This window comes from Emys orbicularis, chromosome 10 (genome assembly GCF_028017835.1).
Source record: "Emys orbicularis isolate rEmyOrb1 chromosome 10, rEmyOrb1.hap1, whole genome shotgun sequence".
Lineage (NCBI taxonomy): Eukaryota > Metazoa > Chordata > Testudines > Emydidae > Emys > Emys orbicularis.
Window position 1 is genome coordinate 71,657,208 of NC_088692.1, and position 16,270 is coordinate 71,673,477.

Sequence of the window (16,270 nt, forward strand, 5' to 3'; positions counted from 1 at the left end):
ACACAGCAAACATACAGTATATTGCATAATCCTCTGAGAGTTAAGAAGTAGATTAAAACAATCTTGCCCACTAGAGCATTAGGAATCTGTGTGCTGCTGAAACGTCTTTACTTTCACAAGGTATATCTTATCTTGTATGGTGGCTCTAGATGTGAGGTCTTTATCTGGAAAAGTTTAATAGGAAAAAAAGTCAATGTAGAGCAAAATGTGCAGTATGTCAGTGAAGGGTTCATCCTACTAATACTTGCTAGGAGTATTTCCCATGTAAATCTTTGGGCATTTCCCTAGTCTGAGAACTTCAGATTGTTTAACTCTCCATGCTATTTCAATGGGTCAGTCTTATTTCACCAAGTTGCAAGTGTGAAAGGAAAATGAAATAAAATTCACAGTAAAGATTGGCATATCTTTTTCATAATATTACTTGTAATTTTATTTCATTTAAATAAAAACTGTAAGCAACACTTGTTTTGGATTTCATAGTTTGTTTAATAGTCTCTTGAATAGCAGCACTATAAAGTTCACTGCTAACTGAATGAATGTTTAGCATCTGCTGCTAAGAGACAGCTGTATGCTTCTCTTGCCCTTTCCTTTCCTGGGACAGCAGATTCACTGAGTTCCTAGCACTATGCTTCTTTATCTCAGATACCACTTATTTTCAGCACCTAGGTTGGAAACTACTGATCTTTCTTGGCAGGCCGTTTCCCGTTTCCCACTTGGAGTAGAATTAACTCTGTTGTGAGGGGGAGGAATTGAAGGGCCAACCAAGAAAGGTCATTGGTTCAATACCTTCTACTAATCCCTGTAGAGGGCATAACTATCTACACTGCTTCTGGTTGCACATTTCTTTAGATCAGAAAGCACTGTAAATAAGTGGTTGGGCTCCCATCTTGTGTCTCCCTCATCATTCTTTCTTGTGGCTTCTATTTCTCTCTTCTGAATGGTTTTTTTTTCTCTCTCTTCTGGGTTTTAACTTCTTCTGCTCAATTCTAGTTCTGCCTTTTTTCCCCACCGTTTTCTTTTCACTGTTTGTTTTCCCCAGTTCTCATCAACTCTGTCTTATTTTTCTATTCCTCCCATCTCACTTCCCCTAGTTCTTTCTCCATTCCCTCGCTCCCTCCCTTACTTTATACTGGTCTTTACCTGTTTCTGCTGTAAGGAATACATTCTTTCCTCTCCCCATCCCCTGCCACCATTAGGAAGAGTGGTTTATGTGTTCCATGGTGGCAATCTTGCAGCTTCCAATGCCCTCTGGAGGAGCCTGGTGCCCCTTTGGGGATGTGTGCATGCCTTAAAGGTTGGGTACCCCAGATCTATTTGTTTCTTAGATGCCTCCCATTCAATCATTAACCAGCCCAGCCCTGTCTAATCTGTAAAAGCTGATAGGATCACATCACAAAGTGGCTTCAGGATATTCTTTTTTTTTTTTTTTTTTTTTGAGAAAAAACCCCCCAACTATTTATAAATTGCCCAAAATGAGGATGGCAGTTAACAGAGTAAAGAGTCCCTGTGTTGTCAAGCTCACAATCAAATACAGCCAACACAAAAGACTCTGGTGTGCTTGTGAAGACTGAAGTAGGAAAGATGTACAGGAAAAACAATTTTAGATGTGGCTTTGAAAGAGGTGGACAAGAAGTGGTAGATGAGTCATGAGAATTAACTTGTACAGTACTGTTTGTAGTAACTTGCTTGTTGTATGATTCCTAGTAAATTGGAATTTTGATCAATGAAGCTAAACCATCTTTAATTTAAGTATCTGTATTCCTGGCCTCTATTTCCAGAAGTCAAGAAAAATAGCATTTCTGCAAAGACTCTGAGTGAACTCAGGTAGGTATCCTAAAGCAGCAATATACTTCAGGGTCCATTTTCTCCCCTTTTCCAGTGAAGGAAGCATTCCATCCTAACAAAGCATTTCTAAGGAAGCATGGCTAACTTTTTTTTCTTATATTGACTTCAATAGATGCAGACCAAAACTGGACATGATACTAATATTTCCAACGCATTTCACTTAGTATCAGAATAGCATCTTAATTTAATTAAGGTTTATAATGATATTGCATAGAATACAGAAGAAACATAGGTTGCATATTGTTTCTGGATATACTTCTTGAGATTCTACTGAATTGAATCTCTTCCCAGCAAATAGCAGAAATGACAGGCTGACTCTGCATCATCCAAGTCACTTGGCAAAAGTAAAGTTTGGATCTGTAAGATAATGTTATGTCCCTGTTTTAAAGCAAGCTAAACAGAATCTTGGCTAGCAATTAAAATAGGTAAACATTTAAGGAAGTCAACATCTAATTTAAGATTTTCAAGCACATTTTGAACTCAGTTTGGAATATCTCTTGCGGATGCTCATTAAATTGTTTATCAAAAGTGGAAATAAAAGGTAGGATTTGCTACTTGACAAAGAACTAGAGTTATCCTATTTTATTGCCATTATCAATGACTGACAACTTTATAATAGAATAGTTAAAACATAAGTGAAACAGTGATAAATTTCCAACTAGCTTCATGAAATAAATAGTGAATATTTTGTAACTTCAAAATACCATATAGCAACTATTTTGGTCACACTTTAGTGAACTATTTCAGAATGTTTGCTTGCATGATCTTGCTTCTCAATTTGCATGTTTTGTGTGTGTCATTTAAAATGCGTGCTATCGTTAAGTGCAAAATACTCTTGCAATCTGGAATATACAGTAAAGAGTTTCATGAAAATGCTGTAAGCGCACTTATCTGATTTTCAAAATTATAACCTATTCTTTTTATGTAATCATTAAAATATAACAGAGTTTATAATCTTTTGATGTTTTGTTAATGCAGTTTGATAGAGCTTTTAGCAACAGACAATAATTTAGGCCAAATTACCTGTAGTTGTAATCTGTTTTTCACTAGTGGATATTTCTTCTTTTGTTACATCATTTTTTTTTTTCATAATAAGTAACTGATTGTTGCAAAACTAACTTCAGAATGTAGTTAATCAAAACATTTAGACTTTTGAAAAGTGACTAGTCTTTAAGGTGCCACCGGACTCCTTGTTATTTTTGTGGATACAGACTAACACGGCTCCCCGGATACATAAAAAGTGACTAGTGATTCTGGTTGCTTCAAATTTTAGGTGCCCAATATGAGGCACTTTAAAGGGGCCTGATTTTCAGAGAGAAAGCTCTTATTGACAATCAGACCTCTTCACATGGGCATTCAAAATCACTCTTGCTTTTGAATATCTTGGCCTTACTGTTTGTCCTTGTCAATACTGCAGATATATGCTTTCATCAATGAAAAATAGAAATATATTTAAATGGGGAATTATATTTCTTTAATGCCTACTTTTGGCTATTGTATCATACAGTTTTCTTTTTTTAAAGAATATTGACAGTGATTTATATGATAATTTTATAATATAATTCTTGTATAACTCTTATTTTTACAGTCCCAGAAATCCTGGATAGAAAACACTTTTACCAAGAGGGAATGTGTGTATATTATACCAAGTTCAAAGGACCCTCACAGGTAACTAGAAATTTTATGCATGGCTTCCTTAGTACTTCTTAATTAAATTGGTATAAAATAGATTGGTACAGTAACTGCTGTTCTTAAAACATTCATGTAAACTCAATTTTTTTAATCTATATAAAATGAAACTCTCTGCCTTTAGTTCACTCCTTAGTGCCTAAGCATCACAACTGTGTCTGTAAGGTTTCTCTGACTTCATTGAAAGTCCCTCAACATACCACAGATGCCTATTCATTTGAGTATGTTGCCTCTTCCTTTTTCTACTAGTCCCTGTAGTGGGCATAACTATCTACAATGCTTCTTGTTGCACATTTCTTTAGATCAGAAAGCACTGTAAAGATGCACTTCATATAGAGACTGGTAGAGGAAAGAAGACTGTGAGCCTGCAAGAAATACATTTCCTTTCATGCTGAAGAGTTGACATTAAGGAGATAGGGAGAAATAAATGTGAGAGTGTGATGCAGAAAGAGATGAAGAATCCAATGGAAAGAGAAAAGAGAGAAATCCAAGAGAGCCAAAATTGACACGGGCCATACAGACTCAAAGGTGGAGGAAAGTTGTGTTTTCAGAAAACTCAATTCTGATATCAGGATGTGGCATGTGATACCTCCCCTCCCTTTTCCCCCTCCCCCCCACTCCATCCTCATCATTCAAAACCTTTGGGGGGAAAAACAACAGTGTGAAAAGACGAGGAAAGGTCAGAAAGGGCATTGAAAATGGTTACAACTTTGGAGGGCATTAAGTATGATGAAAATCTGCAAATATTAGTATTTTGCTTAGTAAGCATTGAGTAAGAGACCTGACTTTAGGCATATGAAACGATACAGGGTGTAATAAAATTGATTAAATACTGCTTTTAACTTAGTCTTTCACAATACCCAAACAAGATGATGTGAAATTAAAATGTGCAGTCAACTTAGAAATATGACCTCTCAAGCATCTAGTTAGTTTGTGGATTTCACTGGTTCTAGAAGTCATTCAGATATAAATTAACAGGATTCTTAACAGGATTTAATTTATACATGTTGTAGCATCTTGCTGATATAAACCCACCTCCAATCACAAATGAGATTAAATCTATTGTTACTTCATGTTACATGGCAATTAAAAAAATTGCTAAAATTAGAAATACTAGTTGCAATTTAACTGCCTCTACAGCCCCAAGTTAAGTGTTACACAGTTTCAATGACTTTTAGAATTAAACTTCTGCTTTTCAGATCCATAAAGCTGCTAGTTCAAGTCCTGCACATAGAACCCTTGTATAACTTTGCTAAATTCAGACTAATATTAGTTTCTTTTGAGAATTTGTTTCAGGCAGAATAAAGCTCTAGTCTGAGCTCTAGTCTGTGAAATGTATCACAAATGATTCATTAAATTCCTTGAAACCATAGGACCCTGAGAAGGTTTTAAAATTTACTGCCACGATCCAATTGAAACACATGGAAAGCTTGCAAATGCAAGCAGAGTAATTAGGAAGCTGTTAAAATTTCCAGAGCATTTCCCAGGGAACAAAACAATCTTTCAACACTTGTCTTTTTAAGTTTAATCCATTTGTAGCCTACAAATGAAGTTTCACATTTGGCCAATCCATTCCTTAGATTTTATCTTACTGTAGTTCCTGAAATATGCATGAAGGAATCAAATATAGAAGAGAAAAAAACATTTTTTAGATGTTTTGCAGAATAATTTTGTTTAGCATAAGTTGTGATCTATAGTTAAAAACCTAGTTTGGCAATTATTGAAATCTAGTTTCATATTAAATATCCAGAAGATTTATAACTTAATGTAGCTTCAAAAAAGGCTAAAATAACTACAATTTAAAGAGCTTGCTTTATGCTTTAATTTATTTTCAGCATAGTTATAAAATGTGAATATACAATATAATTTTATTTTAGATAGTGTATTTTTGTACAATTATACCAAAATTTATTATGGACTTGAATAATACAGGTTAGTTAATTGTTTATGATGAAAGTTACAGAAAACTGTGATGCAAATACAGAAGGGGAAAGTAAGAGGCAAAGACAAAGAAGAAAAGCTGTGTAAAATGAGATTTGGAAGGAGATGGAATTAGAATTTCTGCATCGTTTCACAATGAATTAATTGAATTAATAGAACATTGTACAAGTTCATTAGGACCCAGCTTAGCCTTATGCACATGAAGGGCAAAATAACCTTCACCCCAAAGCAAAAAATCCCAACAAGACACAGGAATGAGAAGGATCAACTCTGAGGGAGAGATGCCACAGTATTTAAACTATGGAGTCAAAGAAAAAGACAGCATATTACCCCCCCTCCCAAGAGTTGAAGAAAAATATAAAAGCTTCATACTATCTAGTTTAAGACCCCAGTTTACCAAACATTTAAGCATGGGTTTAACCTGAAACAGTGTGAATAATCCCATTGAAGTTAATGGTGAATAAAGACCATTATTTAACTTCAACAGGACTATGCATGTGCTTAAGTACTTTGATGAATCAGGGCCTAAAAATATAATTTAGGCCATGTCTACACTATAGAGTTAAGTCGACTTAAGTTACGTCAATGATCATAAACCGCTGTAATTACATTGCTTGTGCATTTTCGCACAATGCTCCTTGTGTCGGTAGAACTTGTCCACAGGTGATGCTGTAGCACTGACAAAGAGAGTATGCACCATTGGTAGCTATCCCCCTGTGCGAATCGCTTCCACCTCCCGTTAGGAGTTCTAGGAATGGATCGTAGTGCATCATGGGGGCGAAATCACCGCCCCTCTGATGCAGTTTTCTCCATCCCATAATTCCAAGGGCTTCTGACTGGGTTTTGCACCGTTTTCAACTGCCCCTGTAAACCTTGTGCCTTCCCTCTCTGCCTGAAAGCATGGATCCTGCACTGCTCACCAGTCTTTGATAAGTATTATGAACACAATGTGGCTGACCTTCAGTATTTCATAAATTGCTAATCTGAACAGGCATCTGTGCTGCCTGCACTACTGTGTGCCATGGAAAGAAACAATTCAAAATTGATTTGGCATTCACAAAGCAGCTGCACAAGGTGGACCGTCACTATTGGGCTCGGGAAACAAGCACCGAGTGGTGGGATCAGATTGTGATGCAGGTATGGCATGATGAGCAGTGGCTGCAGAACTTTTGTATGTGCAAAGCCACCTTCTTTGAACTGTATGTGGAGCTCGCCCCTGCCCTCCGGTGCCAGAACACAGAAATGAAAGCTGCCCTAATGGTGGAAAAGCGAGTGGTGATTGCTGTGTGGAAGTGGGCAACTCCAGACTGCTACCGGTCCGTCATGAATCAGTTTGGAGTTGGGAAGTCCACGGGGGGAGGGGGGGGTTGCGCTGATGCAAGTGTGCAGGGCCATGAATCACCTCCTGCTACGAAAGACTGTGATTCTGGGCAGTGTGCAGGAAATAGTGGATGCCATTGTGGCAATGGGATTCCCTAACTGCGGCAGGGCTATAGATGGCGCACACATCCCAATTTTGGCCCCAGACCATCTTGCGACAGAGTACATCAACAGAAAGGGCTACTTATCTGTGCTAGTGCGGCAATGGGATTCCCTAACTGCGGCAGGACTATAGATGGCGCACACATCCCAATTTTGGCCCCAGACCATCTTGCGACAGAGTACATCAACAGAAAGGGCTACTTATCTATGCTAGTGCAGGCGCTGGTGGATCACCAGGGTCGTGTCACTGACATCAACACAAGGTGGTCAGGGAAGTTGCATGACACATGTATCTTCACGAACCCTCGCCTGTACAGAAAGCCACAAGTAGGGACTTTCCAATAGAGGATGTGGAAATGCCCATAGTGATCCTGGGAGACCCAACCTACCCCTCACTCCTGTGGTTCATGAATCCATACACCTGAAATCTTGACAGCAACAAGGAGCACTTCAATAACAGGCTCAGCAAGTACAGAATGACCGTAGAATGTGCCTTTGGCAGATTAAAGGGTTGCTGGCACTGCCTTTTTGGCAGGTTAGACCTCAGTGCACTGTATAACATTTATGAAGCTAAGAGAGAAAAGTTTCCCCAGGGGTGGAGCGATGAGGTGGATTGCCAGGTGGCTGATTTTGAGCAGCCAGACAGCAGGGTTACTAGAGGGGCTCAATGGGGGGCTATTTGAATCAGGGAGGCTTTGAAGCAGCATTTTGACAATGAGCCCCAGTAATGTGTCTTTCTGTAATGAATTAAGCCAGGCATTGTTTACTTGCCACCTTGAGTGACCCCTGTAATGATTTGTGCCTGAGCATTAATTGTAGTCTGCAAATGTGGCAGTTGCCACTGTTTGAATTTCTGTTGCAACCATCCTGTGTAAGTCACAAAGAAAGAAGCACTGTCTTTGTAAAACTCAATTTTTATTAAAGGTAATACACAGATTAATATTTCTTACAAGAGACCTGACAGTGAACAGCACTCACACGTAGCTGTGAGATCCTCACTTCAGAAAGGCTAGCTGTCATTATGGAAAATGTCCCTTGCAGTGGAGTGTAAGGTGTACTTGCAGTGGAGTGCAAGGGGTACTGCTACGGGTCAGGAATGTGTGTGGGGAGTTTGGGGAGGGCAAGGAATACAGTTCTGTACGGGCTGCAGGAGGATATTCCTGGGGGAATTCTGCGCCTAAAAATTCTGTGCACAATATTTTAAAAATCTACAAAATTCCACATGTTTTATTTGTCAAACTAACACAATATAATCACGCTGGTTTCAGTTATTTTGGTGATTTATTTAAACTACAATACAGTGGATGGAGAATGGGAGTGGGAAGCATTGGAGGAAATCCCCAACCCACCTTGCCTTATAGTAATGTAGCTAGGTTTCACCCTTTATTTCTAATTATTAGTCAACAAATATATGCAGTCATGTGCTCAGTGTTACATCATAGGCAAGTGAAGCTGGGGAATCAAACCCATAATTTATATTGGCTACTGACCATCTCCAGAAAGGTTAGTAGCAGACAGTTCATGGAGCACATTTTGATAGGAAATTTTTTTAAGTCCAAAAATTTAGATCAGTTCTAATCACTAAAGTAACCGTAGCATTTATAAGGCCACATGTCCTTTACACAACTCTGGCAATATAAAGGAGCCTTAAAAGTTTTACACCTGTTTTATGCTCCTGGAGGAATTCACAAAGACAATGGGAACAATTACTAAGCAGACAGGCTGCTACATTTTGCTCTAACTGAGGGGACAGAGCCTGGCCCAAGCCTACCTCTTCAGAAACACCCCAAAGCCCTGCCCCTCCACGCCAACCATGCTGCAATAGCGAACGAGAGGGACAGAGCTTCTCTCTCTCTCTCTCTCTCTCTCTCACATGCATGACTGGCCATCACCATCTCATTTACGTCTCTGCCAGCTGCTCCAGGCGCCCGAACCAACCTGCCTGTGCTGTCAGGGAGGCGTACATGACTGCTCTTGTGCCTTCCATCAGAAGTCATTTTTCTGTGGGGAAGCAAAGAAATCTGCGGGGGACATTAATTCTGCACACGCTCAGTGATGCAGAATTCCCCCAGGAGTAAGGGGGAGTCGAGCACTCACGTGTTCTGCTTGCAGAGCAATCAGGGACCTCAGGATCTCTGTTTGGTCCTCCATGAACTTTATTACCCACTCTTGACTTTGTCTCCTCTCCTCTAGTTTCTCATTTGTCTATCTCAACGTTCTGTGCTTGCTATTGGCCTGATCTGATGATTGCAGCAATTCCCGAAACATATCCTCCTTACTCTTCCTTGTTCACCTCCTTATCTGATGGAGGTGCTCCGCTGGTTTGTAGGAGCTGACCCTTAAGGACACATCTGCAGAAGCAAAAGAAACAATACATAGAGTAATTATTGTATGTGCACTCAGTCTTAAATCATAAAAGTTACATATACCTCTTTCTCACTTTCCCTTATTAAGCACACAGCACGGTCAGAGCACTAAACATGGTGAGTTTGGCCCTGGGGGTGGGGGTGGGGGGGGAAGAAGGTGCAAGACAGGACAAAGGGTCTGGGTGGTTTCAGAAGGGGATCAGTACAAGTGTCCTGAGACATTATTCTGAATACTAGCACCGTTTTCCACAGGTGGGGGGCGATCGAAGCTGAAATCATACTATTGAGGGTAACTGAAGATGCAAGGGTGCATCTCCTACATATGTATCACTTCAGATCGGTACCATATGTTGCTCGCCTGTGTGATGCTTTGATTCCTCCAGAAGTAACTGCTGATTGGCGCACCAAAATTTCCTACAATGGAGGAAGGAACAAAGTAGCTCTGCCAAGGAACCTTCAGCGGAGGATTGCTGAGTATCTGCAGGAAAGTTTCGTAGAGCTCTCTATGGAGGATTCTTAGAAGATCTCGGTGTGCATCAACAAACTTTTCCACAGGGCCCCCATTATGTAGCTGCACAGGGAAATGCGAAGCAGATGCAAATAGTACCTAATAGTGTTAATTTTGACCCCTTCTCCCACATGCACCATGAAACAAAATAAAAGACACCTCTACCTCATGTAACCATGAATTATCAAAGAAAAATGAGTACTTACTGGAGCTCCCCTCTCCTGCTTCAGGCACACCTTTGCCGGACTGCTTCTGGGACTGGCTAGACCCCCTCCTGAGTCAGAAAGAGGTCCTGGCTTGCTACACCACCAGACGAGCCTGTTGCCTGTCGCACATCCTCCTCCAATTCACCCTCCTCATCCACTACTTTGTTCTCGGGTTGACTCTGCTGAGTACTGCCTTCAGTCCCCCCCGAAGTATCCACAGGGCTCTTGGCAGTGGAGGTGGGGTCACCACTGAGGATAGCATATAGCTCCTTGTAGAAGTGGCATATTTTTGGTACTACACCAGAGTGACGGTTGGCCTCCTTTGTCTTCTGGTAGCCTGTCTCAGCTCCATTATCTTCGCACAGCACTGCAGCATGTCCCTTTTGTGCCCCTTCTCATCCATGCCACGAGCAATCTGCTTGTAGGTGTCAGAGTTCCTACGAGCTGCAACTGCACAGCCTCCTCTCCCCCACAGACCCAACAGATCCAGCAACTCTGGAGTACTCCACGTGGGAGCCCGTTTGGTGTGGAAAGCTGGCACGGTCAGCTGGGAAGATGCAATGTGAGCTGTCCAAGCTGAGCAAACAGGAAGTGGAATTTCAAAAATTCCTAGGGCTTTAAAGGGGGAGGGGTGCATGCCTGTGTACCTGTCTGCAGGGCAGCAGAATAGAAACTGCTTAGCAGAGCAGTCATGATGGGCATTTTAGGACACCACCTAGAGGCCACTTAGGGAAACATAAGCAAGTGCAACGTCTATACCAGGGGTGGGCAAACTTTTTGGCCCGAGGGCCACATCTGGGTGGAGAAATTGTACGCAGGGCCATATGAATGTAAGGCTGGGGCAGGGGGTTGGGGTGCAGGAGGGGGCTCAGGGCAGAGGGTTGGGGTGCGGGGGCCCAACGCCGCTTACCTCGAGCAGCTCCAGGGTGGCAGAGGGGCTAAGGCAAGCTCCCTGGCTGCCCTGGCCCCGTGCTGCTCCCGGAAGTGGCCAGCTTGTCCAGCAGTGGCTCCTGGGGGTGGGGTGAGGTGGGGCAGGAGGCTCCGCTGCGCACTCCCCTCATCTGTGGGTACCACTCCAAAAGCTCCCATTGGCTGTGGTTCCCTGTTCCCAGCCAATGGGAGCTGTGGGGGGCGATGCCTGCAGGCAAGGGCAGCGCACGGAGCTCTCTGCCCCCCTCCATTCCCCAGGGGCCGCAGGGACTTGGTGCCAGCCGCTTCTGGGAGCGGTGCGGGGCCCGGGCAGGCAGGGAGCCTGCCTTAGTCCCGCTGCGCCACAGGGCTGGCAATCCCGTGGGCCAGATTGAAAGTTTTGCCCTCCTCTGGTCTACACTGACACTGTGTTGCTCTAACTTTGTTGCAAAAAGCTTTATGCGGCTCATCAAGGTGGTTTTATGTCAGCGTAGCAAGAGAGTTAAATCAGCAAAGGAGCATTGTGTGTACACCTCAACCGTTTTGTCGATGAAACTATGTAATGTAGACAAGGTCTCAGTTTGTTTATAATTGTTTCAATGAGTGCAGGTAGAAACTTTTTGAATAGAAGTTGACTTTTGTAGCTTAACAAATAGATGTGGAGAATATATTTTTTGTGCTAACCATCCCTGTGTTGCCATGCTTTACTATATTAATATTAATCAGAGAAATAAATGAAGAAAAGCTTGAAACGTATATATTTGGTGAAAGGTTAGGTACCCATTTTCCGTATCATTATAGATCTGGGTTTTTTTTTTTGTTCAATAATCTTTGTTCTGTATACATATGAAGTGTACAAAAAATGTTAAACTTGTCTTTACCTGTGTAATCTTTTTCATAGATGCCTTCCAGGATGTCAGATTTGTCAACAACTTGTCAGGTAAGCAACTCTTTATTTTTAGTGATAATTATTATGACTTTGGCTTGTTACAATAAGTCTCTGAATAAATATTTAACATTTTTTAAAGAATTTTAATATTACAAAATGACCAGCCAGCAAAAGACTAGAAATAGAAGATTGTGTAAAATATACAGAATTATATGGAAGTTGTATGCACTAGGGGTAGGGCCCTACCAAATTCACGGTTTATGAAAAACGCATCACGGACTGTGAAATCTGGTCTCCCCCCATGAAGTCTGGCCTTTTGTGTGCTTTTACCCTACACTACACAGATTTAAGGGGGGAGACCAGCGTTTCTTAAACTGGGGATTCTGACCCAAAAGGGAGTTGCAGGGGGGTCGCAAGGTTATTTTAGGGGGGCCGCGGTATTGCCACCCTTACTTCTGCGTTGCTGCCATCAGAGGGGGGTGGCTGGAGAGTGACAACTGCTGACTGAGGGCCCAGCTCTGCAGGCAGCAGTGCAGAAGTAAGGGTGGCAATGCCATACCTTGCCATCTTTACTTCTGCGCTGCTGCTGGCAGTGGCTCTGCCTTCAGAGCTGGGATCCCGGCCAGCAGCTGCCGCTCTCCAGCTGCCCAGCTCTGAAAGCAGCGCCAACGTCAGCAACAGCGCAGAAGTAAGGGTAGCAGTACCACAGCCCCTCGTACCTTGCGACACCCCCCCACTCCCCCCCCCCACCACACCTCCTTTTTGGGTCAGGACCCTTACAAATACAACACCATGAAATTTCAGTTTTAAATAGCTGAAATCATGAAATTTATTAAAAAAAAAAAATCCTATGACCATGAAATTGACCAAAATGGAGCATGAATTTGGTAGGGCCCTAACTATGGGGTAGATATTGTATACAATTACATTAAAAACATTATTAAGGTTGGAAAGTCAAACCCTCAACGGTTAGAGAATACCAGAATTAAAGCCACTGTATGCATATGCATTATGATGCAGTCTTTAATTACATGATCATATTATTTTTTCCCTTTCTCATTCAGTGTACAGAATGGATTGTGCTCACTTTATGAGCAGCTATTCGATATTTTGTTCAATCTTTGTTGCTCAACATCTGGCCTCAACCCTCTTTACTATTATATTATAAGTTATATTATATTAGAATTGGAAAATGTTCAGAAAAGGGCAACAAAAATGATTAGGGATATGAAACTGCTGCCATGTGAGTAGAGATTAATAAGACTGCGACTTTTCAGCTTGGAAAAGAGACAACTAAGGGGGGATATGATTAAGGTCTATAAAATCATGACTGCTGTGGAGAAAGTAAATAAGGAAGTGTTATTTACTCTTTCTCATAACACAAGAACTAGGGGTCACCAAATGAAATTAATAGGCAGCAGGTTTAAAACAAACAAAAGGAAGTATTTTTTCACACACTGTACAGTCAACCTGTGGAACTCCTTGCCAGAGGATGTTGTGAAGGCCAAGACTATATAACAGGGTTCAAAAAAGAACTAGATAAGTTCATGGAGGTTAAGTCCATCAATGGCTATTAGCCAGGATGGACTCCCTAGCCTCTGTTTTTCAAAAGCTGGGAATGGGTGACAGGGGATGGATCACTTGATGATTACCTGTTCTGTCATTCCCTGTGGGACACCTGGCATTGGCAGAAGACAGGATATTGCGCTAGATGGACCTTTCGTTTGACCCAGTATGACTGTTCTTATGTTACTACATGCTATTCAAACCCTACTCTGAAAACAGAATTATCAATTTCCTCATGGGCTCTTCTATGGTGCTTATCACGACAGTGTCTGAGTGCTTCAAAAGTGTTAATTTCTTTTTGCAACCCCCCTGTGAGGTCAGGTGGTGGTATTTCCATTTTCAGTGGGGAGCTGAGGCACAGAGAACAAGGTCAAAAGCTTTCACTAATTCTGGGTGACAAAGTTGAGATGACTAGGACCTGATTTTTTTGTTTTTTGTTTTTTTGTTTTTTGTTCAGAGTACTTACCATTACATAGCAGTGTACATTGAAAGCACAAATCCCATTGACTTCAGTTGCAGCTGTGAGTGCTCAGCACTTCTGCAGATTAGATCTGAGGGTATCAAATCAGGTACCCAGAAAATGAGGAACACACCATTAGTGGCCACCCATGAAAAGTTTTGTTCAAGCAACTTGAATAGCATCACATAAGAACTCTGTGGAAGAGGCAGGGATAGAATCCAGTTTGCCAGGGCAGCATTCAATTGCCTTAACCTTGAGGCCATCCTCTGTCTTCCTGCCATCTCCTGCCCCATTGAACTTCTGCCACAAATAAGGTAAGGGTCCTAAAGACAACAGTCTCTTTCATTACACAATCTGGTTCATTCCCAGCGCAGGTCTATCCTGTGCACTGAATGAGGCAGGGATCATGTGGAAAAAAAATAGTATGTGATTACATAATTAAAGACTCTATCATAATGCATACATACAAGCAGAGCTGTCCCTTGGGTAGGCGAGTCGGGGCAACCGCTCCAGGCCACGCGCTTTGGGAGGCCCTGCAGGCCGGTGCGATTGGGCAGTGTGGTCGGTCCCAGAGGAGACGCATCTGTCACTTCTGCCCCGGACCCCCCTAGGGATGTCCCTGCACACAAGGCAACCTTTATTTCTGGCATTTTCTAACTGTTGAATGCTTGACTTTGCAACCTTAATAATGTTCTTTTAACATAGTTTTTTGTGTGTAATTGCCTAGGTTTTGATAAAAGTGAACTAAAAAAAACAAATTCCAGGATGTGGTATTATATTGACACTGAAGTTTCATCAACAGGTTTGGAGCTTTTGGTTCCACAGCACAGAACTCTGCCATTTGAGTTAACATAGTAACAGAGAGCAGTAGTTGGTTGTCGTTCTCTGTGGACGAGCACTAGAGGGGGATGAGACACACACTTTGCCATTGGGTTTCACAGATATTTCCTGACAGCAGAAGAATGCTGAGACTTGGGGGTGTGGGATTCCATTTCAGGCGTTGGAGGGGAGTGTGCTTTAGTGGGGATAGCCTTTTTTGTCCTGTCCCTTTCAACCACCTCTCCCAGCTTCCATCCAATATGTTTCGTCTCCCCTTCCAGGCCCTTCATCCAATCTGTTTCTCCACTCCCTGTCACACACTTGGTCAAGCCCCACCCTCTTGGATACTCACCAGACTGCTGTGGGGCTCTAATCACTGATTCATGATGCTCCCAAGTCTGAACAAAGTCCAAGCACTGCCCCCGGCATGGGGTCATTATTGGAAATGGCTGAGACATTTTGGCTGAATCTTTCAGCTGGCATGTAAAATTTCAGTCCAAATGGTTAACGTGGCAAAGATATAGGCAACTGGAAACAGGGTCTTATAATGGAAAGTGTTGGGCAACCTTAATAATAGGCAGCGCTACCAGCCCTACCTATAATACTTAGGAAAAAGTAACTTAAATAATCAAACCTTTCTGGACACTGCTAGTCTGCTGGCTACTCTTAATGTGTTTTGGCTTCCAATTCACTGCACTCTTTAGCTTTGAATAAGAGCCATCAGTATTTGACATAATTATGAATCATCTGTATAACTTTGCTCTGAATGTTATGGGAACTTTTGTCTTTGGAAAGCTAAAGAAAATAGGTGGGGAATTAGTGCTAAGTGCCAAAATCTCTCGCCAGGTTTGATTACATCAGCCTGCCAGCCTTTTGATAGGAGTTACTCATCCAAAGGTTTTCCTATACTTCCTCATTCGACACTACAGACCTTACAGCGGCACAGCTGTACCGCTGCAGCTGTGCCACTGTAAGGTCTCCTGTGTAGCGGCTCTATGCTGGCGGGAGAGAGCTCTCCTGCTGGCATAATTAAACCACCCCCAACGGTACCTGTGTCAGAGGGAGATGCTGTCCCGCCGACGTAGCGCTGTTCACAAGGGTGCTTCTGTCGATGAAACGTTTGTTGGTCGAGGGGTGTGTGCTTTTTTCACACTCTGATCAACAAAAGTTTTACCGACAAATGTGCTAATGTAGACATAACCCTAGAAAGGTGTAACTGAGGTTCAGATAGAATTTCCATGCCTATAAATGAACTAACTTTTTTCCGCTGACTCTGCTGTAAACAGGTTTGTCCCCTTTAATTACTCCATGCATCCAAGTACAATGAAATTAATGACTACAAATGTAAAAATAAAATGTAATATATAATCTTGTACAGGTGCTGCTGTGGTCGCTTGGTCAGGCAACATGCTTGCTTTACTGCAAGTCTTGCCATGAAATATACAGATGTCAAACTGGGTGAAAATTTTAATCAGGAAATAGAAGACTGGTCAGTGGAAAAACACACAGAACAGAGTTCAACTGATGCTTATGGTGTCATTAACTTTCAAGGTGGCTCTCATTCGTGCAGAGCAAAGGTATGTACAAAAG

The 16,270-nt window shown here is 42.0% G+C and overlaps 1 protein-coding gene across 1 annotated transcript in view; it reads left to right on the forward strand.

Moving 5' to 3' along the window:
• TRPM7 (transient receptor potential cation channel subfamily M member 7) overlaps positions 1-16,270 on the forward strand; it is a 127,776-nt gene that overhangs the window by 41,493 nt on the left and 70,013 nt on the right. The window contains exons 2-4 of the mRNA XM_065412022.1: positions 3,434-3,513; positions 11,848-11,886; positions 16,059-16,257. Coding sequence (XP_065268094.1) covers positions 3,434-3,513; positions 11,848-11,886; positions 16,059-16,257 — 318 coding nt within the window. The remainder of the gene's footprint in view (positions 1-3,433; positions 3,514-11,847; positions 11,887-16,058; positions 16,258-16,270) is intronic.